At 38.8% G+C, this 27,042-nt stretch overlaps 1 protein-coding gene across 11 annotated transcripts in view; it reads right to left on the bottom strand.

Annotated features, from left to right (window-relative positions):
• Window positions 1–27,042, bottom strand: part of Srpk2 (SRSF protein kinase 2) — a 218,734-nt gene that overhangs the window by 116,200 nt on the left and 75,492 nt on the right. For 3 of the 11 annotated variants that reach the window (XM_059257199.1, XM_059257206.1, XM_059257204.1), the window contains one exon: window positions 19,516–19,579. The exons of the other annotated variants lie outside the window; for them this stretch is intronic. In XM_059257199.1, the coding sequence (XP_059113182.1) occupies window positions 19,516–19,553 (38 nt within the window). In that variant the 5' untranslated portion in view covers window positions 19,554–19,579. Of the gene's footprint in view, window positions 1–19,515; window positions 19,580–27,042 lie in introns of those variants that run through there. 11 annotated transcript variants of the gene reach the window in all.

Raw genomic sequence — 27,042 nt, 5'->3', positions numbered from 1 at the left:
CCTCTGTGATGGGAGGGCATTATGCTTATAGGGAGGACCAAGTACAGGAGGGTATGTTACAAAAAAGGGGGAGGCAGAATAAGTAAAGAATTCAGATAAGAACATTCCCCCACAGGGTCTCCACAAGAGTAAAGCCTGGAGGTAAGGCAAACAGCAGAAGATGCCAACAGGCTAGAGACCATTAGGAAAGTAAGTACAACATCTGAGGGCAGCACCAGGAAACCCTGAAGAGAAGCAGTACAACATAGTCAGACAGAGGCAGAGGACTGGTGAAGGACTTTACAAAATAATTCATAGGATATCTGGTGACCAAACAGAAGTGGGCCATGAAAGAAAAACAAAACAAAACGACACTAACAACTGTAGCAGGAATCTTAGAGAGTCTTATTAATAAAATCAAACCTGAGGCCAAACAACAAAAAAACGAGATTGTCAGGGTGGTGGCGCACACCTTTAATCCCAGCACTGGGAGGCAGAAACAGAAGGGTCTCTTCCAGTTTGAGGACCACCTGGTCTGCCTAATGAATTCCAGGACAGCAAGGGCTACACAGAGAGACCCTGTTACAAATAAACATGTATTTAAAGAAAAAAAGAGACGATGAAGTAACAGACTTCTGATTCTAGATATAGTGTTTAAAACTAAAATGAGAATGACAGTTTTCTGAAGGAGGGGTCATAAAATGGTCATCCTAAGGTGGAAGGAGGGGCACTGATATAGGGTGGGGAAAAGTAAGTAACAGTCAAGAAGCCAGGCAGGAAGGAGTCAGTGGCCCCAGTAGTTGCTGCCAAAAACAGTGTGACTGATACACATCATATGCCAGCAAAACTCCTTACTACTTACCAGGCAAAGATGACAGAACTTCCTTCTATCCTTAAATAGACCCCAGGAATGTTCCCACTGCCTACTTTCTCTGAAAGATATTTACAATGTCCACTTAAACCCACAGAGACAAGATATACCAAGCAATTTTTTTCAGTCACCTCATAGACCCCAAGAGCAGCCATAAATCAAAAGAATTATTTATCCTCTCTCCCTCCTCTTGCAACAGTTTACAAGATAGAAAAGTGAATGCAGCACACACTGGCCACATAAACTATCTGTCACTGTAGTAGTCAGAAGGGATTACTGAGTTTTGTTTAGCCCAATTTTAAATCTGAGATCTCAAAAGACATTAGCAGTCTGAAGTAGGAGCTAGACATCTATAGTTCATATGGAGATCTGCAGATATGAATACAGGAACCACCAGTGTGCAGATGGTGTTTAATAGCACTAAAGAAATGAGGTCATCTGCAGGGAAAGTACAAACAAGGAGAGCAATAGACCAAAGACAGAGACTCTGATGAAGGATCAACATTTAGAAAATGATAATCTGGGGTTGGGGATTTAGCTCAGTGGTAGAGCGCTTGCCTAGCAAGCACAAGGCCCTGGGTTCAATCCTCAGCTCAAAAAAAAAAAAAAAAAAAAAAAAAAAAAAAAAAAAAAAAAAAAAAAAAAAAAAAAAACTAATTTAAAAAAAGAAAATGATAATCTAATATACAAACTGAGAAGCACTATATTTTAATTTTTTATTGCTGAGAAGAGACATCATGACCAAGGTAACTTATAAAAGACAGCATTTAATTGAGGGGCTCACAGTTCCAGAAGGTTAAGAGTCTGTGGTCATCACGGCAGGAAGCATGGCACCAGGCATAGCACTGGAGTACCAGCTGAGAGCTTACATCTGACCGACAAGTACAAGGCAAAGATAGAGCTAACAAGGAATGGTGTGTGCTTTTGAACCATCAAAGCCCACCACTAGTGACACACCTGCTCCAACAAGGTCACACTTACTTTCTCATTCTTCCTAAACTAGGAACCAAGTCCTCAAACACATGAGCCTATGGGAATGGTGGGGTGGTAGAGATATCCCGTTGGAGGGATTCTCATTCAAACCACCACACAATGCTTTAATGTTGTTTTAATTGTCAGGTGGGGATATGTGAGTGTGTGTATGTGTGTGTGTGTGCATGAATGTGTGCACCATGCCAAGTGAAAGTCAGAGGACAAATTTGTGGTTTTCTCATTGCACCTTTACAGTAGGTTGCAAGGATTAAACTCAGTTTGCCAGATTTGTGTGGCAAGTACTTGCTTTTAGCACTTCATTTTTTTTCTCCCAAATTCCTCACTAATCAAGGCAGAAACCTTCTATATCAAAGGAGATGTGTGTGTGTGTGTGTATATATATATATATATATACACACACACACACATAATTCAATGCTAGGTATTCTGAATATTGAAAAAATAAACTATCAATATAGATTTCCAATTAGTGGCAACAATTTTTCATTTGCCCAATCCATCAAGAAAACCATGATTTCACTTACGAGACATTTCCAGATAAAGGAAGCTAGGCACCTTCAAGAATCAAGTGGGCGAGAAGATATAAACAAAAAGCACACAGGGTCTGAGCTCTCTTGACATGTACTGATGCCTCTTAAGGACATACAAATTCAATATTTTGTAGGAGGAAATACAGGACTCTGGTACATGAATGAAATGGGAATGAAGACCACATATACAGATCTACTAACATCTGAACATTCCTTTCACATACTAATTGAACATCAATAAATCTGAAACTCCAAATCTAACATGTCCACAAATCTGAAATTTAAAATATTTCATTTAAAATATGCTGACAAGTGGAAAACTTTACACCAAGAAATTCTGTTTCTTTCTTTTTTTTTTTTTTGAAATTCTATTTCATGGACAAAATTGTAACACATAAATTACTTTGACAGTGTATATAAAGTATACATGAAACAAAAATGAATTTTGCCGGGCGGTGGTGGCGCACGCCTTTAGTCCCAGCACTCGGGAGGCAGAGGCAGGCGGATCTCTGTGAGTTCGAGGCCAGCCTGGTCTCCAAAGCGAGTTCCAGGAAAGGCGCAAAGCTACACAGAGAAACCCTGTCTCGAAAAACCAAAAAAAAAAAAAAAAAAAAAAAAAAAGAATTTTGTATTTGGGTCCCATGCCACAACTATCTGTGTATATTCCAAACCTGAAAATATCTGGTTATAAGATTGCAGATAAAGAATATTCAAGCCGGGCGGTGGTGGCGCACGCCTTTAATCCCAGCACTTGGGAGGCAGAGGCAGGCGGATCTCTGTGAGTTCGAGGCCAGCCTGGGCTACAGAGGGAGTTCCAGGAAAGGAAAGGTACACAGAGAAACCCTGTCTCAAAAAACCAAAAAAAAAAAAATATTCAAATTGAAGATAACGTTCCCAAAGTAGTTTCTCCTGTGATCAACTGTTTTTCTCTACAAACAAAATGTTAAGTAATTCTGTGTTGTAAAATGTGGCTGGATTTTTTGGTTGCTACATGTGATATATATTTATTTGTATGTATACATTTGTATGTGAGAGCGAGTGAACAGGCATGGGCATATAACAATGTGTGCATGGAAGTCAAGAGTCCAACTTTGGGTGTCAGTCTCTGCCTTCCACCTTGTTCAAGGCACAGACTCTCTGTTGTTTACTACTGCATACACCAGTCTAGCTGACCTGTGAGCCAAAGACTGTCCTGTCTCTGCTTCCCATTTCCATGTAGGGAGAGATGGATGCGATCACATATACACACTGGGAGTTCAAACATACAGCCCCACATTTGCATGTCAAGAGCTTTACCCATTGAGCTAGCTCCCTAGCCCACATTTTAAACTGGTCAGCTCTGTGATTGGTAGGATTATCTTATTTCTAAGCTGTTGACCAGGCTGATCATGGAGCTCACTGAGATTTGCTTGCTTTTACCTGCCAAGTGTTGGGACTAGAAGCCTGTATGCCACTTCAGACTGAGCGGGTGTACGTACGTACATACATACATACATACATACATACATACATACATATATATATATGAATCTGTGTGCATGTGTGCGTGCATGCGTGCATGTGTCTTGCACATGCGTCTGTCTGTCTGTCACAAAATTAAAGTAATAGAAGTCATGAATTTGAGAGAAAACAAGGGGAAGGGTATGTGTGAGGGGACAAAAGAAGGACAGGAAGGAGGAAATTACATAATTATGATTTCAAAAACTATAAAAAATTAATTCCCAGGATGTATTTCTTTTTGTTATTGTCGATTTTGTTTTTGTTTTTGTTTTCCAAGATAGGATTTATGTGTTGCCCTAGCTGTCCTGGAACTCACTCTGTAGAGCAGGCTGCTCTTGAACTCACAGAGATCCATCTGCCTCTGCCTCCCGAGTGCTGGAATTAAAGGCATGCGCTAACACCGCCAGACTCCCAGAATATATTTCAACCAACTTTCTTCCTAAAGAATCAAACTTAACGTTCCTTATCCCATGGGTTATGCATGCTTTGGAAAAGCTGAAACTACAAATGGACAGGGGGATGAGAGCAGATCTTTGGAAGCACAGGTCCTCTAGGCAACAATCCCATTTATTCTGACAGAATAAGCCAGGCCAGGGTTGGTGATACACACCTGTAATCCTAGCATTCACATAGCTAAAACAGGAGGGATTACCTTTAAAAAAGGGAAATGAATGACCAAGACTTCCTGTATCAATGGAGAAAATATAGCTTTCCTGTATTTATGGGCAAAGGGGGGGTCCCAAGTAAGTCACTGCATGATATTTTTACACAGGTCTTACATATCACATACAAGCTGTTATGACACTGAATCAATGGGAAATTTCAAATTCAAAACTAAAAGGAGACAGATGTGTTGATGCAGTCCTCTAATACAGAGACTCAAAATAGAGAGGTAGAAGACCAAAAGCTGAAAGACAGCCTGGTCTTAAAGCAAGACCTTATCTAAATAACATAAAATAAATTTTTTAAAGCCAGTAAAAAACAAATCATGGCCAGTTTGGATTACATGGTAAACCAAACCAAACCTGGACAACCAAAGCTACATAGTAAGATCCTGCCACTACCACCCCCAAAAAACCATGCCATGGAAGAGATAACCACCACCCCCAGGTATGGAGTCACCTGCCTTGGCAGCACAATGAGATCCCTCCCCCCTCAATTCAGGGAGTTGCAGGGCAGCAAAAATTGCCATGTCAGAGGTGTGGCTTTGTGGAATAGATGCAACCCTCTGAATAGACCTGGCTGGCTTGGAACTCACAGCGATATATATGCCTGCCTTTGTTTCCTGAGGGCTAGGATTAAAGGTGTGTGCCACTGTATCTGGTATAAAGTAATCCAAAAATAAATGTAAATAAATAAATAAAAATTAATTTTCTGGGCCGGGCGGTGGTGGCACACGCCTTTAATCCCAGCACTCGGAGGCTGAGACAGGCGGATCTCTGTGAGTTTGAGGCCAGCTTGGTCTACAGAGTGAGATCCAGGACAGGCACCAAAGCTACACAGAGAAACCCTGTCTCGGGGAAAAAAAAAAAAAAAAAATTAAGTTTTAAGTAAAAAACAAGATCACATTAAGCAGGATAGAAAGGGAGGTAGAAGAGAACCTAGGGGAGTAAGGAAAGTGATTTATATGATCACAAAATATACTGTATGGAATTCTCAAAGAATTAATAAATATATTGTTTAAAACTATTAATCTGTCAAACTATCATAAAAAATTACTGATGGACTGATCTATAAACTAATACTACCATGAACACCTTATCTGAGAAATCAGGAAGCCTTTCATGTCCTCTATATAATCGATGGCTCTTCTTGAGCAGGTATGAGCAGTAGTAAGTTCTACTACTATGAAAATTAGCTCCACCTTTGTCACTAGCTATGAAATCTTGTGCAGAAACTCTGGGTAAGGTATACAATAACTTTACTTTTCTTCCAAAGTGAGTTGGACGGCCAGGCAGAGGCTACCCAGAGGCTAGGAAGCACTCATCTCAGTGTCCCAGGAACCGAAAGCTATTCAGAGGATTTTTGCAAAGATAATAAAATAAAAAAGAAAAATTCATTTCAAACAAATATGATGTCTTCATTTGCGTACCTTGCAATAAATACCTGCACCTACTATGAAAGGGAAGTAAGTAAGTTTGTCAGCATGACACCACAGCAGGAAACACATCAAACATGCTCTTCTCTAAACTACAAAACCCCAACCCAGGGGACTGTCATGTGGGACAAAACTTGTTCACTTTATCACAAAATATTTCTTACAAAAGCTTTTCACTTAATCAAAAAGGTGGAACACCCGGTAAGAAAAGAGCAGACCTTTTCCTTTTTACTGGAAAATGTTGGACTAAACAAAAAGTTTCTTTCGTCAAACTAGGTTTAATCTTATCACATTTCCCTCCCACCAAATAAAAACAGCTACCACAACCCACAGAACCAGGGAGGCTATCTAGCAGGGGGGACCCTAAGATGACTGTGGCTTATAGTAAGTTTTGGTTTTACTCAATTACTGGGCAAGCCTCAATCAAACATTTCACTATTAGGATGAGAATTTACATTGTATCAAGCTGATCATAGAAAAATTAATTAATTAATTAAAAAAGCAGACTGCAATCCACAACTCCAAAGAAGCTAGCTAACAAGGAGGACCCAAGGATGGACGCATGGATTGCCCTGGGAAGGGGAAATAGACAAGATCTCCATGAGTAAACTGAGGATGAGGAGTGGGCAATGGAGGGCAGGGGATAGGGATGAGAACATAAGGGAACATGATGGTCGAGCTGGAACAGGGATGGATTGGGAGATTAAGGAAAGAGATACTGTGATAGAGGGAGACATCATGGAGATAGAGAGAAACCGGGTGCTAGGGAAGTTCCCAGGAATCCACAAGGATGACCCCAGCTTTAGTGGAAAGGATGCCTGAACTGGCTTACCCCAGTAATCAGATCTGTGAATACCCTAACTGTTACCATAGAGCCTTTCTCCAGTAACAGAGGGAAGCAGATGCAGAATTCCACAGCCAAACACCAGACCAAGCTCCAAGGAATCCAGTTGAAGAAAAAGAAGAGGGATTCTATGAGCAAGGGGCATCAAGATCATGATGGGGAAACCTACAGAGACAATCAAACCAAAGTAGTCAGAACTCATGATACTTAGACCAACACCATTGGAGCCTCCACAGGACTGGACTAGGTCCTCTGCATAACAATACAGTTAGGTAGCTTGATCTGCTTAGCACCTCCCCCCCTCGTCGGTAGGATCAAGGTCCATCCCTGGTGCATGAGCTGACTTTTTGGAGCCCACTATCTATGGTGGGACACCTCGCACAGCCTTGAGGCAGGGGGAGGGGCTTGGATCTGCCTCTACTGAATGTACCAGGCTCTGCTGACTCCCCATGAGAGGCCTTACTTTCTTGTAGGAGAGAATGGGTGGTGAGTGGGTGGGGAAAGGCTAGAGGAGGGAGAGGAGGGAAGAGAGTAAATTGGTATGTATGTAAAATGTGACTGGTATGTAAAATGAATAATACAATTTCTTAGTAAAAAGAAAAAAAATATAAAATAAAATAAAAATAGCTACCCTCACCATAGTAAAGCTTCCTCATTCTGAGGCACTACATTTACATGCTAATTATCATTCTGCCTCAGGAAACACATGTTCATTGTAGGTCCAAAGAATAATATATTAGACAGGCAGTTTAGCCAACTAAGCCACAAAACCAGCCCCCAGGAATATTTTTACAAACTCTGGTAAATTTCACCACAAAAAGCTAGTGAGGGAGACAAGAACCAAAATTCAGTCCAAGTTTTAACTTTTTTTTTTTTTTTAAAGTACTGGCTAAAACTGAACACCAAGAATAAACTGAAGTTAAATTCTCTTCAGTATGTATTTAGTGGGTGAGTGAGTAGGTAGATGGATGAGGTTTGAATACTATAATACTATAAACTATAATCTATTTATCTTGATTTATCAGTTTCACAGTTAAGATCTGTACCATTTTATTTTTCAAAATTTAACACTAAGAAATCCAATACATTTTGTTTTCAGCTAGCAAACATTAGGGAAAGGAGCTACATTCTGATGAGTAAGATATGGGAGGTTAACGTTCTCACTAAAAGAAGATAAACTTAGCATCTCCTAAGAAATCCCAAAAAGGATTTTATCAAAAAGCAAGTAATAGTGAATTCCTAAATTACTGATCTGATTTTCAATAAGGAGATAAACTTTTACCCAAATAGTCTAATACTGTTAGAACAAGAACAAGTGAGTTAGACAGTGGATAGAAAGACGCTTAAGGAAAGCAAGCCAATCACAGAAACAATGAGGCTTTCCTAAATGAAAACACAAAGGCTAAAGCAGCTGTGGTGTTGCACATGTGTAACCCCAAAACTCTTGACGCTAAAGCGGGAGGATCATGAGTTTGAGATAGCTTGGACTACAACAGAAAATTTAAGGCCATCCTGGGCTACATAAAGAGAAGAAGTGGGGAGGATAGTAGGGGAGGGAAGAAAAAGGAAAGAAGGGGAAAAGGGAGCGAGAGACCTCATACAAGCTAACCATCTGTGTTAAAGGTCTTACCATCTGTCTGAAATGAAAAGTTTAGATATAAGTTCTTGAAATGCTTCAAGAAATTAAGATTCATTAGTACAAACAGAATACACATTTTTTTCCTCACTGATTATTCCACTTGACAGCTAACAGCTAGTCAAGAGTACACTAAGGACACCTTAGGTATTTCATAAATGTATGACTGAATACAAGAATCTACATGTCAGCCGGGCGGTGGTGGCGCACGCCTTTAATCTCAGCACTTGGGAGGCAGAGCCAGGCGGATCTCTGTGAGTTCGAGGCCAGCCTGGTCTCCAAAGCGAGTTCCAGGAAAGGCGCAAAGCTACACAGAGAAACCCCGTCTCGAAAAAACCAAAAAAAAAAAAAAAAGAAAAAAGAAAAAAAAGAAAGAATCTACATGTCTCAGTTATACTGACTTCACTTTAATTTATGTAAACAGAGTCTTTACTAGAGCAAAAGTCACAAGACAGAGACTGAGAAGTCTACACCACTTAAAGTATTCATTAATGTCAGCTATAGAACACTCAAACTGTTCTTGAAATCTGAAAGGAGGGTGCATGGGATCCCTGTGTGCACTGCCAGAGACAATGTAAAGTGTACTCTTCTGAAGGACAATTTATGTCCTGTGGTGGTATTGTGTTCCCCGAAATATTGTGCACTCTAATAAATTTATCTGGGGTCAGAGAACAGAACAGCCACAATATTAAACATAGAGGTTAGGCAGTGGTAGCACACGCCTTTAATCCTAGCATTCCAGAGGCAGAGATCCACCTGGATCTCTGTGAGTTCAAGGCCACACTGGAAACAGCCAAGCATGGTGACACACACCTTTAATCCCAGGAAGTAACGGCAGGAGGCAGAAAGGTATTTAAGGCATGAGGACGAGGAACTATATAGCAGGTTAAGCTTTTAGGCTTTTGAGCAGCACAGCTCAGCTGAGAGGCATCCATTCTGAGGAAACAGGATCACCTGAGGAATTGTCGAGGTGAGGAAGCTGTGGCTTGTTCTGCTTCTCTAATCTTAAAGCATTTACCCCAATACCTGGCTCCAGGTTTGTTTTTATTAATAAGAACTGTTAAGATTTGTGCTACAATGTCCATCATCAAAAACTGTACAAACTGCATTGAAATAATTTCACTTCTGGAACCAACACTCAATAAAAAAAAAAAGATAGAATATCTACTTAAAGAGACCCAATGTAACACAGCTTTTTAAAAATCACTACATGGGGATGGAGAGAAGGCTCAGTGATTAAGGGCACTTTCTGCTCTTCTAGGATTCTTTTGTTCCCCGCACCCAAATCAGACAGTTCACAACTGCCTATAAATCCAGCTCTAGGGGCTCCTACATCCTCTCTGGTCTCTGCAGGTATCTACACTCATACGAGATATACACACACAAACACAAAGTTTTAAATATTTTTAATACTCATTTTTTAATCATGTGTGTATGTGTGTGCACACACACAAGTGCACCAACAGAAGTCAGAGGCATTAGATCCCTTAAATCTGACGTTATAGATAGTTGTGACCTGTCTGACATGAGTGCTGGAAACCAAACTCAGAGCCTCTGGAAAAGCAACACTTGCTCTTAACCAATGAAGCAACTCTCCAGTCAAAAGAAATAATAAATCTTTTTTTTTTCTTTTTTGTAAATAACACTACAAAAACTAGGCTAATGAATATTCTTTAAGAACATAAGAAAAAATGCGTAAGGATAGGAAGTAAAGTCCAAATGTCACTATGATACTATGAAACTGGTTTTGTTTCTGGCAATAGTGACACTGCTATAAAGTACATGTTTGTTTTTAGAGCTCTACTTGACAGGAAAGCCTCAGTTATCTTCAGTATCTCAGTATCTCAGCAGTGGTCACCAGGGTCAGAATGCCTGAAATGTTACAACAATCTGGAAATCTACCCTTGGAATGAATATAACTTAGCCTGGCGCTGGGGCTCATGTCTTTAATCCCAGCACCCAGGAAGCAGAGACAGGTGGATACTCTCTCTGTGAGTTCCAGGACAGCCAGAACTACACAGAGGAACCCTGCCTCAAAAAAAAAAAAAAAAAAAAAAAAAAAGACAGAAAGAAAAAAAGAAAACTTAAAATTGTATGCCTTCTACCTATGGATGTGACGCCAAGTGCTCATGGTGTGAAAATCCCTCTCAGTGGGTCTGCACAGGTGGGTCAGTGTGTTATGGCACAGAGAAAATCCTTTACCGTGATCTGCACCCGAGTATCAGATGCTCTCTCACTGGAGAGATCAGACATTAAAATCCAAAAATCAGAAATAAAAAAGCACAAGAGCTAGCAAACCTTGGCTTGTATTTCTACACAATCAGTAGTCCCTCATGTGGCAGTTATCTGCACCCTTCTATCATATATACCTCTGATCTTTAAAGTACTTTGCCCAGAAATGTAACTATAATGACTAGTTATATGCAGTACTTTTTTTTTTTTCAGAGCTGAGGACCGAACCCAGGGCCTTGCGCTTGCTAGGCAAGCGCTCTACCACTGAGCTAAATCCCCAACCCCATATGTAGTACTTTTAAGGAGCGCCAAGGGCCACCCACTGTGGTACCATCCACAAAACTCAGCACTGCATGCCCAAGAAATAAACCAAGCTACAGGTATAAGCATTCACCAATATTATCTTCTATACAAATTTTGTACATCAATTATCTTTAGAAATTCTACAATTTTGTGCTTTCTGGGCTATGCAGATTTACAAATCACTGAGTGAATGGTTCGTATGTAGCAACTGCTGATAAATACTGGTTAGACAGATAACAAATATAATCTGTAAAAATTAGTCATAATTTTTTCCCAGCCCCATACTATATAAAGGATTGTGCTACATCAATAATATGAACTATAGTTATTAAAAGTAGTTATTTTTGTCATTATCATTGTTATTAAAATAGCTGCTGAGCATAGTTTGCTCAGAACCATTCCTGATAAACGCATATAACTTACCAATTAAGAAAAGATTCATACTGGGCACGGTATCACAAGCCAGTAATCCCAGCAATCAGGAGACTGAGGCAAGAGGATAAGTTCCAGGGCAATCTTGGTTCCATAGAAAGACCTATTTCGAAAACAAAAATGAGCCAGCGAGGTGGCTCGGTAGGTAAGGTGCTTGCTGTACAAGTCTCACAACTTCAGTTTGATCCCAGAATGTACACAATGATGGAAGAAGAAAACAGACAGCACAAAGCTGTCTTTGGGCCACCATATGTTCCCAATGGCATGTCAGTGACACATACCCACATTACACACACACAAAGATACACTATCTTTTTAATGAATAAAGAACAAAGAGATGGTTCAAAATGGTTATACAAAATGATGTTAGATATATGGTACCTAGAACTTGGTAACAAATAATACTGAACCACATACTCAAGGTTCTGATTCTTTTCCGAGCTTCTTGCATTCAGAGAATCCTACACAAGTCTCACTTTATGACACTTGCCAATTGAGATTCACTGTAAACAGAGAGGCTATAGCTCAGATTACAGTTTCTCACGCAGGAGCATAGAGACAGGACATGGGACATTGCTTCTTAAGATGAGTGACACTGTTTCTCCATCTCTGGTAGAGACAGAAAAATTCTTTTTAAAACATAGGTTTTAGAATACCATTAAATTGGTTATATTGCCTGTGTTTAACTATAGTGAAATGTAAACAGAAAGGCATGATACTGTAACTATTAATACATTGTGAAATATATGACCAAATGACATACAAAACACTGACACTAGGGGAAATGTATGGTTTAGTGTTGCTTTTTGTTGTAAAGAAATGGAAAGCATTCAGATTTATCTTAAATTTTATTTTACATTAAAATAAATGTAAAAAGTATAACAATAAATGGCACGATACAAAAAAAAACTAAGACTTATAATCTTGCTAGTTTACAAGAATTAATATAAATTTGTTGTGACTATAATTTAATTTATGCCTGTGGCAAAGAACAGACTATTACCTACATTAAAAGTCTTCCCACAAAGTTCTTTTCTACACAAACAATCATAAGATTAGTCTAAACACAGGTGCTCAGCAGCACAGGCTTTGTATCACCTTTATCCTAAGAACCATGGGAATACAGGTGAAGGGTTTTTACAGAGAATGACCTACCCAACAGGATGTGTTTTAAATGGTTTACACAGGCTTTGATGTGAGCAACATCCTTAACATCAGAAATCAGACAAAATCAAAGTTTAAGTTGGTAACAAATATAATAGTGTAAAAAAATAAAGCATATAATTACCAACAGAAGAGCAGTTCAGATAAATGTCTGCTATTTTTAACCAAAAATTAAATGGCAAGGCTACACTTTTATGCTGGTTCAAGAAATTTTCAAGAGCAAGTACAACTTAAATAGTTAACAGTTTAAAAGGTATGAAAATGTCACAAGACTGACTTATCTCCCCAGTTCTATAAAAGTAGGCTCTTCCTTATACAGTTTATAAGGTAAGCTTCTAAGAGGATTTACCCGAGTAATTACTTTGCTATTGAAACCAAATCTGAAAACTAATGTTAACATGTATGGCCTCTAAGACCTGTTAAAAGATGATAATCAATCGGAATGGTTCCCTGTATGACTCTGGCTAAGTTCTAATGCTCATCTCCTTAATAACATCTGTCCTCAAAAACGGTCCCTTCTGTATATAAACCTAAACTCAACAGAAACACATACACAGGTTCGTTTATCAAAAGGAATGCATACTATTCATAACCCCATATCCACAAACAACAAATAGCCTCCAACATCCATCAAGAGGTAAAATGGATAGAACTAGACCCAAGCTATAAATACTGGAAAGCTATGACTACACACATGAAGCATGTGCATAACATTGGGAAAGATAAAGGTGTTGTTCGATTTTCTTTTACTCTTCTGGGGGGCCCACCACCCAGCTCCCAAATAAATCACACAAAGGGACCTATTCTTACTTATGAATGCCCGGCCTTAGCTTGGTTTGTTTCTAGCCAGCTTTTCTTAACTTAAATTATCCCACCTATCTTTTGTCTTGGGGCTTTTCCCGTTCTCTTACTTCTGTAACTCTTACTCTTACTCCATGGCTTGATACATGGCTGGGTGGCTGGCCCCTGGAGTCCTCCTCCGTCACTGGCTACTTCTTTTTCCTCCCAGAGTTCTCCTTCTATACATTCCCTATGCCTGCCAGCTCCCCCTATCCTCTCTCCTGCCTTGCTATTAGCCGTTCAGCTCTTTATTAGACCATCGGGTGTTTTAGACAGGCACCGTAACATAGCTTCACAGAGTTCAACAAATGCAACATAAACAAAGGTAACACATCTTAAAATAATATTCCCCAACAAGAAGGCATGTTTTACTTTTGGTTCTGGTGACTGAGTCAGGGCACCCAGTCAAGCTAAACATGTTACCACCGAAGTACACCTTTATCCACATCTTTTTTCTTTTTTTTTTGGGGGGGGGGGGGCCAGGGGAGAGGTGGTGAGACAAGGTTTCTCCCTGTAGTTTTGCCTGTAGATCAGGCTGGCCTGGAACTCACAGAGGTCTGCCTGGCTCTGCCTCTGAGTGCTGGGATTAAAGGGATGTGCCACCGCTGCCCGGTCTCATCCACATCTTTTTCACATATTACTTCTATTTATGAATGTCTCCTACTACACTGTGCTCAAGGATTTTTGAAGGGAGAACCATAACCCAGTACACATCTTTCTACCTCTCAGATCTTTAAGACAGCACAGCACAAAATCCAGTGCTTCTGCAGGAGACCTATGAATCCTTAGTTCACACGTGTCATGTGTCTCTCAAGTGTTTTCAGAGGAGAAAATCCTTTCTCCCTTCAAATGTATCCTTTCAAAAGCTGCTCTCAAAGTTATCTGCCCAAGCCAGGCGGTGGTGGCATATGCCTTTAATCCCAGCACTCGGAGGCAGAGCTAGGCGGATCTTTGCGAGTTTGAGGCCAGCCTGGTCTACAGAGCGAGATCCAGGAAAGGCACAAAGCTACACAGAGAAACCCTGTCTCGGAAAAAAAAAAAAAAAAAAAAAAACCAACAAACAAACAAACAAAAGTTATCTGCCCAAATGAAACTCACTGCTTTTATTCTACAACTCTGAGAGGTAGCTCTCTCACTCCTGCTCCACTGCTTCTTAATTCACAGAAACTCTCAAAGACCTCACAGCCAAAATACAACCAGAAAGGGGCAAACCATACAATCTCATGGATTTTTTTTGTCAAAAATCTCAAAGAACGTTGTACTCCATCATATGAACATCAAACATTTCCCAAGCATCCAATTTGGCTTCCTGTAACCAAGTATGGAATTTTAAAATGTTTTAAAGGTTTTTATTTTCACAATATTCAAAACAGAAACAACTTACTAGCCATATGCAAACCATATGCAAAAAAAGAAATCAAAACCTAGTTATCAATCCTTACCTCAATATTAAAAACCAAAATGGATATCAAGATCAAACATTAAGAACATATAACTTCTAGCTGAGTGTGGTGGCACAAGTCTTTAATCCCAGCAGAGGCAGGCAGATCTGTGAGTTCAAGGCCAGTCTGGTCTACAAAGTGGAGTTTGTACACAGAGAAACCGTGTCTCAAAACTGCTCCCCAAAGAAAGAAAGGGGGGAAGCATATAAAGCCTAAAAAAATAAATCCAGTACAAAAATCTAAATGACCCTAGGCTTGGCAACGATTTCTTATGTGTCACACAAAAATCATAAACTAAACTTTAAAAAAAAAGTAACAACTACAAAAACTCCACAAACTAAATTTAAAAAATCCACAAAACTGTATTTCATATGGTCTGCAAAATCCCAGTTCTTCAATAAAAATACTAATAAATACTAAATATAAACAAAATCAGCATTCAGCCACCAGTTGGATTCATTCTACCATTCAGAAACAAAAAAGAAAAAAAATCTATCCTGTAAACAGAAACTAAGAAAGCAATGGGAGGGTGGGGACTGGAAAAGGGAAAAGTATCATCATCAATGAATGTACAGCCTAATGTGTGGGCTGGGGAAAAGGAGAGACACCTTGTACTGCTCAGACCTCACTACACAGCCCAGAGCAAATCAAAAATACCTTCTTCTGGGACCACCATTACCACCAAATTGCTCCTTTCTCACTATTCTTCAAGGTTTCTGTTGTCTCCAAAATGAGAAAGGATATTAAAAGACATGCATGAAGAAGCACCAGTTGTGTACATGAAATGCTCTTATATAGAGTAGATATATTTATCATCCCTATCACTTCTCACCAATGCTGTTTACTCAGCACTGGCCAAATACAGGCCACAGCATAACTTTATGTTTATGACTTTTCTCCCTTCCTTGTTTCTCCCTTCCTGAAAAAGGCAGCAACCAACTTGTGGATTTCAATATTTGCTGACTATCTGGGATGCTACAAGGACCCTCTTTAAGACACTAAAAATGTCACAAATACAAGTACCAAGAGCTTGTCCTTTTAGAATCTTTTCCCTGAGAAAACACAAATCCTAATCAGAGCACTGAATTACTATTTTTTAAGTGACTGTGGGACATACACCTTCTTGCTCATTCCGCACTCTACTTCCCCTCTACATATTAAGAAGTTGGTAGTATCTGGTGTAATCCCCAGCGCCAACAACCAACCAATCAACAAGAGAAATGATATCTGGGTTGTTTAGTGAAAAATTGCTACCCTTTTCCTTATGAAGATTACTATTCCTCCTCTTCACCATGTGTTCTACCTCATAAACTCTAGAAGAGGTATAGCCAGAACAAAGGGGGGGGGGTGTGAAAACTTAAATTTTGCCATTAACTATTGAGTTTACTTTATTACACTAAATGGGAGTGGACAAGAGTAACCTGTGTCTAAGCACCATCACAACCATGCTAACAAGTCAATGTGTTCATTCATTCAACAAGTACTCAATTAAAAAAAGAACTATTTGTAGTAGGATTTATTCCTGGAACCTCCAGAAGGCATTCTCTTGCAGCAGATGTGCCCTCTTAACTGGCCATAACACACATCAGTTGTTTTTTAACTTATCATTCATTCAATAATATTCTTTGTTATTAATCTTTAGAAAAGTAAGTTAAAATTTCTCTGGGGGGTGTTAAAATTTTTTTCTTCTCTTCAAAACACAACATCTAAAACTAAACTATAACTGAGTGTAGCTGCATTAATTCTGGCTTGTGAGCAGCCTTCCTACACTCTATGTCTCCTGGCTTGTGAGCAGCATGTGCACTCGATGTCTCCTCTATCAAATTACATTCTTATAGGTCTACATTATTTCATCTGTGCTGAAAGCATAACTTTAAAATTAACTTCAAAAACTACTGTTATCCATTAGTACACTGCATTATCTAAACACATTTTACTTTGGACCTATTTCATTTTTAAACGAAGAAGTGTTCTCAAAAGTGTACAAAAATAAACTAAGTTTTTTCTTTATTATACTTTTCCCATTTTAGAAAAGTATATGAACAAAAATAATGCAGCCAATACCAGCTTCCACAAGACAAGCATTTCTATATAGTGGATAAAAAAGTCACTAATGTTTTTAGTAAAAGAGTCACTAAAAACATCCCAGCACAGATTCCATAACGACAATACTCTATTCAGAAGCACTGTCTCTACGAGGGCTCCCAGAAGATGCTCTAAACTGCAGGGACAGAGCTGAGTACAGAAACAATACCTTGTTTTGTCACACAGCTTAACAGCTTCCCCCTCTCTGAAGAAAGAAACCAGGTTTCTTTGACCTACCTACTGATAAGGCATCTAGAATTTTAGCCCTATGAAAATCTCAAAGATCTCTAACACTTAAGCTACTAAAGATCTTTAATCATTTCTTTTCCTTATTAAAAAAAACCCAAAATCTATTTTTTTAAAGATAAAATATTTTTAAGATATAGTAACTAATGAACAGTGAATTGAAAACTGTGGTGAATGTTATATGATATTATAAGATATTACATTCTGGGCAAGACACTGGTATTAGATAGTGAACTTTTTACACTTGAAATTTTTTCTTTTTTTCCTCTAAATCAGTAGTTCTCAACCTATGGGTCATGATCCCTTTGTCGGGTCAAACAGGACCATCAGGAAACACAGATATTTACACTATGATTCCTACCAGTAGCAAAATTACAGTTATGAAGTAGGAACAAAAATAACTTTATGGTTGGGGGTCACCACAAAATGAGGAGCAGCATTATGAAGCTTGAGAACCACTGCTCTAAATAAAGGGTCAAATGATATGGCTTTTAATGGAGAGGAAAAAGACATTTTAATGTACCTATATTAATTAAACAACTTTTATGCTTACAAAGTACTGAGTTGATGCATAAATCACACTCACTACTTCAGTGAGAATATCACAACTGCCTAATAGAACTCTATGCACCTACTAAAATTATAATCAATAAGGCACGCTCCAGTAAACCATGCAGAAAGCCATCCTCACAGCAGTTAGTTTCTAAGCTTTATAATTATGACAACACGTGCTCTCTTTTCTTTCAAATAACCACAGAGCCTAAGTAAATAAAATCATGAAAATATTTTGGCTTATTTCCTATACAATGAGTTTAGTAAGAAAAGGATTCACTCATTCCTAACTTCTTTTTCAGAAATATTCATCCATTGTGTTCATCCTTCAACTTACCAATAAAGAATTCATGCTACCGCAGAAGGTTGCATAATTATTACTGTCATCTCACTGAGTACACTCTAGTACAAACCACAGCCGACACTTGGACTGCTCATTCCTTACAACCCTACCCTCTGCTGTTCTACCACCACCATTTTACTGGCAGAACAGTCACAAGGCTGAATGACTGAAATCAGGTGGCTAGCAACAAACCAGAAGTTAGAAAGGTCAAGAAAAATAAATACAAACCTTCTTATTTTTTATTTTCAATCTCTACAGAAAGTAGTTACTTCTTCATTTGTAACCAAAGTTGCAAACATAGGCTTATTCACCTAATTCTAGTAAGTCAATATAATCTTGATGCCATCTGATCAAGTCCTCCTGAAACTCCAACACATTTTGCCATGGAGGATCAGCCAGTTTTTGTTTAACAGTATTTTTCCTGTATTATTTCCTTACCACCAAGTAATTTTCCACATTTATTTTCCTAAATTTTCAATCTAAGAACAACAGATAGCCCTGAAAATTAGCCCTAGAAAAGATGAATCAACATGGCTTAAATACAATGATCAACATTAAGTACAAATTGATAAGACAAGCAAAAGAAAAGGTAACCATTAAATCTGCCTAAGAACCTCAATTTAAAACATTTTGGATACATATTGTATATACACAATTTTGATAAACAGAAGTGAACACAGAATTACTAATCAAAATAGGGAATAATTATTTAGAGCAGAAAAATATCTTCTTTTTGCTTATAAGGCAAAATAGTAATTTTCATGAACTATCTCCTTACAGGTATAATCATATGAATGACTGATAAAATAATTGCTTTAAAAATACTTCTGAGTCATTTTGTCCTTACCTGCAGGCATGAACCATTACAGCATGCAGTGACTGTTCCACTGCCTAGCAGAGACTTGAAGAAACATCATATCTCTTTTTGAGAATGTGACTAATCTGTGTGTTTGCAATTCCTAAGCTATGTACAAATGGCACTCCCTTGGTACATTAAAAAATAATACTTATTACAAGAAAAAAAATGAACTATGTTTAAGCTAGATATTAAAAATAACCTTGGAAATTCTATGTAGCAGCAACCTCAAAATATAAGAACAAAAAATCACAGTTGTTCCTTAAAAAGAAAGCAAGATTTTTCTTGGTTAAATTCTTTTAAGCTTTCAGCAGCTGTCACACATGAACCAGCAGTCTGCCGTGTTATGGTGTGCATGCTGCAGCCGATTAGGCTGACTGTTTTTCTAAAAAAAATCAATTACCCTTTGCAAAGCAGAACAGCTTGCCCAAATACACATATTCAATACAGCACAATACCAGCATGCAGTACAACATTATATAGCAAACTTGACAAGGAAAAGATTATGTCCTGTTTGTTTCTTAGCAATGCTACACCATTAATTGTTCATGCAAGAGATGTAGCTGTACCTTTCTGAAGAGGACGACTTCTCAGAGTTAACTGACATCAGCAGCTCAATCTTCTGCTTGATTTCTGGAAAAATCAGAAAATATTCACAACCAAGATTGCCCGCCCTTGCTTATAAGCCTTATATCATGAGATTTTTTTCCTTCTCTAATCCCTTTTGTTCAGAATGAGGCCACAAGATTCACAGTACTTCTGTTAGGACTCGGATTCAATGGTGCTATAAAGGGAAAAAGCTCCAGAGGCATCAGGCCTTGCTAAACTATGCACATGACTGTTTATGAAAGCAGGAAGTACCATTTCTTTTAAGCAGAGGGGTGTCCTTTTTTTTTTTTAAGGTAGAACTACCCAGGCTCTATAAAAAGGTTTCAAATTGAACAAATTAGAATGCAAACAAGAAATCCTAACATCCAAATTCAATATACTAAATAATTTAAGAAGCCTAAATTATAACATTTCAGTCTGCAATGTACAGATATGCAACCCCTGCCTGCTTCTATTTGATTAGCCCTAAAAAATATGGCTCAGTGAATCATTTTTGTCACTTAAGAATGAAATATTAAACCAAAACCCCAATTCAATGATTAATATGCTTAATCTTTGTTACAATTTTGATTGTTTTTCATTAAAGACACATTTAGTATCTAGTCCCTAACGCCTTTAAAAAGAGACTTCTCTTTTTACACCTTAGTTTTCCCTCCTCTTTCACAGTACACAAGTGAACAGCAACACACAGACACCGAGCAGAGACCGTATTCTTGTCCTTTTGGGAAAGGACTGGCAATGCCGCCTACATCAGAAATTTAAGTGCAAGTTCAATTTAAAAATGGTTGCCAGAACCCAGTTAGGCAGAATGACTTTAAGGGAAGAGTGAAAAGAACTGAGCAGAGGTAAAGACTGGGAAAAATACAGCAAGCACATTTGCCTTTAAACACACCAACAACTACAATTTCAAGTGAGTAAAACCTAAATTATTACTTCATGTGAAAAGCTGTTTTTTCTATTCCTGAAAAGTATTTTCAGCTGTATTTTTTAAAATACAGTATACTTTTATAAAAAAAAAAAAGTTCATGTTAAAAATAAAATTACTGGAGTTGGAGATTTAGCTCAGTGGTAGAGCACTTGCCTACCAAGTGCAAGGCCCTGGGTTTGGTCCTCAGCTCCAGAAAATAAATAAATAAATAAATAAATAAATAAATAAATAAATAAATAAATAAATAAATAGATAATTAATTAAATAAATGAATGAATGAATAAATAAATGGGGATATCATTGGAAGCCTATAAGCTCTTGCGTGTGTGTGTCTGTGTCTGTGTGTGTCTGTGTGTGTGTGTTGTGTGTGTGTTTCCTTGAGGTAAATCAGTGTTTTTAAATGCTGACTACACTAGTAAAATTAAAATATGAAAAAATGTAAAGAAAAAACACTGTTTCATAAAATGTAACAGAGTAGGAAAATTCTTTCCAAGTGTTAAGGAATTTCTCTAATTTAAGCATATATCGTCATCCCATAGGCATTATAAAATTAATTAAACTTCTGAGGCAGTTTACAGAGCCCAGCCCAAGGGGCCGGCCATACAGCAATTGTTCAGTAAAGGATTCCCCCATTTCAAAAGGAGAAATGGCTCGGCCTGGGACTTAGAAACACTATTCTTCATTGTCAGTAGCCATGGGACTCAGGAAATTGCCTACAGTCTCTAAAGCCTCATCTCCTCATCTATAAAATGGGGATGACTATTTCTACTTGATAGGCTACTGTGAAGAATGCATTAAATAACCCATCAAAGCCAGGAAGCTTTGCCTGTGGTAAGCCCTTCCTACCTGTTGTTAAGTACTGCCCAGCAAAGCACAGCACTCTCTCAATAAATGGTTACTAAAGGAGTTAATGAGGCACAGGCCTATCTTTTTTCTTGGCATTTCCATAGTTTTTTTGTTTGTTTGTTTGTTTGTTTGCTTGCTTTGGTTTTCTTCGGTTTTTCGAGACAGGGTTTCACTATATAACAGCCCTGGCCGTCCTAGAATTAATTTTATAAACGAGACTGGCCTCGAACTCAGGAGATTCGCCTGCCTCTTCCTCCCAAACACTGGGACTAAAGGTGTGCGCCACCACTGCCTGGCTGTGTTCCCATAGTTCTTCTCCCTTTTATTATCAACTTCATTCAACATGTTTTTGTTGTTGCTTTAATCAGTATTTTATTGTATGTAGAAGTTAACTGTACTCTATCTTGGGCTCCCTACTTTTTTGTTTGTTTGTTTTTTTGTATTTTCAAGACAGGGTTTCTCTGTGTAGTTTTGGAGCCTCGCTCTGTACCAGGCTGGCCTTGAACTCACAGAGATCCGCCTGGCTCTGTCTCCCAAGGGCTGGGATTAAAGGCACACGCCAATAAATAATTTTTTAAGAAGTTATTGAGATTGCTTGTAAAGATGAGTTACTTCTCGGGAGGCAGAGGCAGGCGGATCTCTGTGAGTTCGAGGCCAGCCTGGGCTACAAAGCGAATTCCAGGAAAGGCACAAAGCTACACAGAGAAACCCTTTCTCGAAAAACCAAAAAAAAAAAAAAAAAGAGTAACTCTTTAGTAAAGAGCCTTCTGTCTCTAGTCTGACTTGCCCCTTGAAATCCTGCCCCTTGGCACCGCCCTGTGTCCTGACTCATTTTAAGGAAAACTCCTCCCCTTCCTCTCTCTCAAGGCGTGCACCCTTAGTCCCACCCCCCTTTCCTATCTTTCTCTTCAACTCTCTGGGCCCTGGTCCAGGCAGCCTTGGGTCCCCCACCTTGCATAATTCATAACAATTTCTATTTCAGAACATACAGAAGTTCCAAACTCTTGCTACATTCACAACTGAATATAGTGCTAAGACCCTTGACCAGAAAGAAACAAGAAACAAAGATCATGCAAGTTATCATAGGAAAAAAAATCAGGCAGCCATAATCCTCTCAGGATCTTAATAAAAATGACTACAGAAGAGATAGGAGTGCCATAAACACGAAGTGCTCCTACCAATTCCACCACAAAACCAACATGAGGACCTTGACTTTTGTGATAGAGTAAATTAGGTATATAGTGCTTCCTAGAGTCTAACAAAAACTTCCTTTCATATGACAAATTCTTTACATAGCCATCTGTAAACTTGATTTTACTTGAGCCTCACACACAGAATAAAACGAAAGTTTCAAAATTAAAAATGGGGGAAAGTTAAAATTAAGTTTAGAAATTGCTAATAACAATAAAAGATTTGCACAAGTCTAGGCCTACTAATACAAGTATCAAGAAGTTCATGAGGTCCCACCCCTCCCTGAGAAGCAATAGTGTGATAGTTTGAAAGAAAATGGCCCCCAAAGGGAATAGAGCTATTAGGAGGTGTGACCTTGTAGTAGGTGTGGCCTTGCAAGAGGAAGTGAGTCACTCTGGGGGTGGACTTTGAGGTCTTTGCTCAAGCTAAGCTCAGGGTAGCAGACAGTTCACTTCCTGTTGCCTGCAGATCGAGATGTAGAACTCTCAGCTCCTTCTCCAGCACCCTGTCTGTCTGCATGCTAGCATGTTCCACCATGATGATAATGGACTAAATCTCTGAACTGTAAGCAAGCCACCCCAATTAAACCCTTTTTAAGAGTTGCCTTGGACATGGTGTCACTTCACAGCAATAGAAACCATAACTAAGACAACCAGGCAGTTAATGGTTGCTGGGGTAGATAAACTGACCTTGCTCAAGTAAACTCCTACTCATACTCATGAAAGCAATGCTAATTAACTCCAATGGGGCACCCACCCATACTCAAAAAGAAATGAAAGTGGGAAGGGGACTTAGAAGGATATAACCAAAGTCAATAATAAAATCGTAAAAGAATTTTTAAATGTTTAAAAATTTTTAAATATATTTAGAGGCTAAGAGGAAAACAGATCAGTAGACTTCAAAACATGAATCTTAAGAAGGCAGAGCAGCTCTGAAAACTTAGCTCATGTCACATGCTCAGGGCTACTGTTTCACACTGACTGCTATGCTCAACCATACTGGGCTTTCAATAGCTCACTGATTCCAATTACTTTCCTGGAATCACTACAATTACCTCTATTTCACATATTCACAGAATAATGTCTGTGATCTACTCTCTCTGTAGTACACTTATGCCTAGGAGTCTGTCTGAAGGACTCCCACTAAATGGAAAAGGCCTGCAGTATCTTTTCTGGCTGTCATGCTTACTTCTAAGACCAGGTCCCCAATTGAGATTTAAGGAGATACATCAGAGACCCTTCACAAAGGTGCTGAGTAAAGCTAGTGCTCTGAAATGCGAGAAAGCTGGAGATGGGTTAACTGACCTGCATCTTGAGAGGCCAAAACCTTAAAAAAAGTAAAAATTAAAAAGCCTTTACTATTCCAGGGCTCATCACTTCTGTCATAACAATACAGAAAAGAAAAATAAAGGCAGAAATTGTACAGATATAAAAAGTATCATTAATGAACTGAACACTGAATCAACTGTCCTTAATTATCACTAACTCCGTCCACACTCTTCAAAACAGGTCACAGTAAACCTCAGTAAACCTCAGTAAAATTGAAGTCCAGAACAATGCAGAAACATCTGCGAACGATACATTGATAAACTAATAGAAAACACTGAATCCAAACAAACCACCGAGAATTGAGGAGACAGACGTTATAAGGTTAAAATAATCAACAAGAACATGATAAGCACTAAGAACACTTACTTAACCACACACTAAATGACAAGAAAAAAATAAAGCCCTTATGTAATTAGCAAAAATGCTCTTCATCACAATTTCATTACCACCTAAAAGACATTCAATAATGTTGTTATACAACTAACCCAGTTTCATTTAATATACAAATGTGTGTCAAGAAAATTTGTTCATTAAAAAAAGTTTTATAAATCAGTGAATATTTTCCAGTTGTAACTTGTACTGGTTTTGCGTGTCAGCTTGACACAAGCTAGAGTTGTCAGAGAGGAGGGAGCCTCAGTTGATGAAATGCCCTCCATGGGATCCAGCTGAAAGGCATTTTCTCAATTGGTGATCAATGAGGGAGGGCCAGCCCATGGTGGGTGATGTCATCCCTAGCCTGGTAGTCCTGGTATATAAGAAAGCAGGCTGAGCAAGCCATAAGGAGCAAGCCAGTAAGCAACATCCCTCCATGGCCTCCATTCTGCCTCCAGAATCCTGCCCTGTTTGAGTTCCTCCTGTCCTGACTTCCTTCAGTGATGAACAGCAATGTGGATGGAAGTATAAGCTGAATAAACCCTTTCCTCCCCAACTTGCTTTTTGGTCATGGTGTTTCGTCACAGCAATAGAAACCCTAAGACATAACTAAAATTTTGTTCAATAAAATAAGTTTATCCTTGAGTTTTTAATTTCCTTTCTCAAAATAAATTTCCAATATCACCTCTTTCCTTAAAAGTAGCCATTTTTTGGAGAGATGGGGAGATGGCTCAGTTGGTAAGGTGACCTGCTGCACAAGCATGAAGAGTTGAGATCCTATATGCCCATGGTGTGAGAAAACAGGCTTGCCAACAGGCAATTCCAATGCTGAGGAATTCGGTGTAAGACTTTTATCTCAAAAAACAAAAGTAGAGAAGTAATTGAGGGAGATACCTCTGGCCTCCACATCCACACACTCACAATCATGGACACACAGGGTTGTATTCCTCTAAAGGTAATGGGGCAGAAGGAAGTAGTCTCATCCTGGTTAGGTTTCTTTTTTGTTTGTTTTAAAATGATCTCATTTCTTATTTGTTTGTTTGTTTTATTTGGTGGTGTAAATGCCAGAGGTGTGTCTGTGGAGGTCAGAGGACCACTTGCAAGAGTTGACTCTCTCCTTCCATCATGTGGGTCCCAGGGATTAAACTCAGGTCCTTGGGCTTAGTGGTGAGTGAGCACCTTTACCAGCTAAGGAATCTCACTGAATATGGGTTGTCTTAATTTTTATATTTTTTATTATTTTTATTATTATTATTATTATTGCAGTGGGGGGAGGGGACTTGGGTATGTGACTGTAGGGAGGAAACGTGGCACATATAACCAGATCAGAGGACAATTACTTTCATCATTTGGTCTCTCTACTGTGGGTTACAGGCATTAATCCCAAGTCACTAGGCTTCCTTGGAACCCAGAGAGCCATCTCACCAGCCCAGGTCAATTAGACTTCTCATGAAATTGCCAAGGCACAGTGGCTATGCCACTTATCATTTACTAGAGAAAATCTTTTTTCCTTCTGATACTTTTCTTGTTGTTTTGTTGTTGAAGACAGTTTCATGAAGTCCAGGCTAGTCCTGAATCAAAGTGTGGCCAAGAGCGGCGTTATATTCCTGACCCCTGCACCTCGACTTCTCAAGTTCAAGGATTAGAGCAGTGCAACCATCCTCAGTCTTTTGTTTTGTTTTGTTTTTTTGTTTTGTTTTGTTTTTTCGAGACAGGGTTTCTCTGTGTAGCTTTGGAGCCTGTCCTGGAACTCACTCTGTAGCCCAGGCTGGCCTTGAACTCACAGAGATCCTCCTGGCTCTGCCTCCCAAGTGCTGGGATTAAAGGCGTGTGCCACCACTGCCCGGCGTCCATCCTCAGTCTTAAATCATTTTAAAATGACTGTGCTACTATAATGTATAAACCAGGAGAAATGCTGGCCTTAGAGGTTTTTGGTGCTGGTTTTTGAAAAGTGAGTCTGGCCACATCAAATTTTAATTCCTAACCTTTCCCACCTCCAAAAATAAAATAATCAATAAGATAAGAAGAGATAAGCAAAAAACCACAGGGCAAACAGACCACTACTCAGCCTGTATACACAAGTCTAGGGTTCCATATCACTCAGCCTAAATGCTGCATGGGTAAATTAAAACTTGCCCTTCATCAGTCAGTGTTGTGGAATTAGAAGAACTAAATACCAAAATACATAATGCATAAAAACAGACATGGTAAAAATAAGCCCTTAGTTCTATTAGCCTCACTGTGACTTCTCTCTGTTACCAAGTGAACTAATCATTGAAAATAGCTACAGGTTTCTCACCACAGCCAAAGTCATAAATAGTTAATCCTGCCTTTTACCAAGACAAAGGCACTCTGTCCCTGGCTCTGCTGGTTAGGACAGAAGTAACACAAATTCTGATGACTGAGATCTCTTACTTTCAAGGTGACAGTAAAGACTTGTTCAAGTTGAAACCAAGTTTAACACATTCTCTGCATTATTCTTACAAAATTTATTATTTGTATATTTTGACATGATATACATTGCTTTAGAAATTATACCACAGAATACTCAGGAGAATGCAGGTTTTTTCTTAATAAATGCTAAAAAACGAAGAGTAATCTTTTCTCTAATACTGTGACTACGGAAGTCATAAACTACAACATCTTATCATCTACAATGTTTGCATATAAAGAACTTTAGAGCTAGTAATATATAGTTCAGTGGTGCAAGGCTGTGGTGTAGCATATGAGACTCTGGATTCAAGCCTCAGGTCCAAAAAAAAAAAAGAAAATAACAGGAAGGGAAGGAGGGAGGGAGGGAATTCACCAAACTGCCCGCTTTC

Source organism: Peromyscus eremicus, chromosome 3 (assembly GCF_949786415.1).
Source record: "Peromyscus eremicus chromosome 3, PerEre_H2_v1, whole genome shotgun sequence".
NCBI lineage: Eukaryota > Metazoa > Chordata > Mammalia > Rodentia > Cricetidae > Peromyscus > Peromyscus eremicus.
The sequence above is the reverse complement of the archived record's forward strand: the minus strand, read 5'-3'. Positions and strand labels throughout refer to the sequence as shown.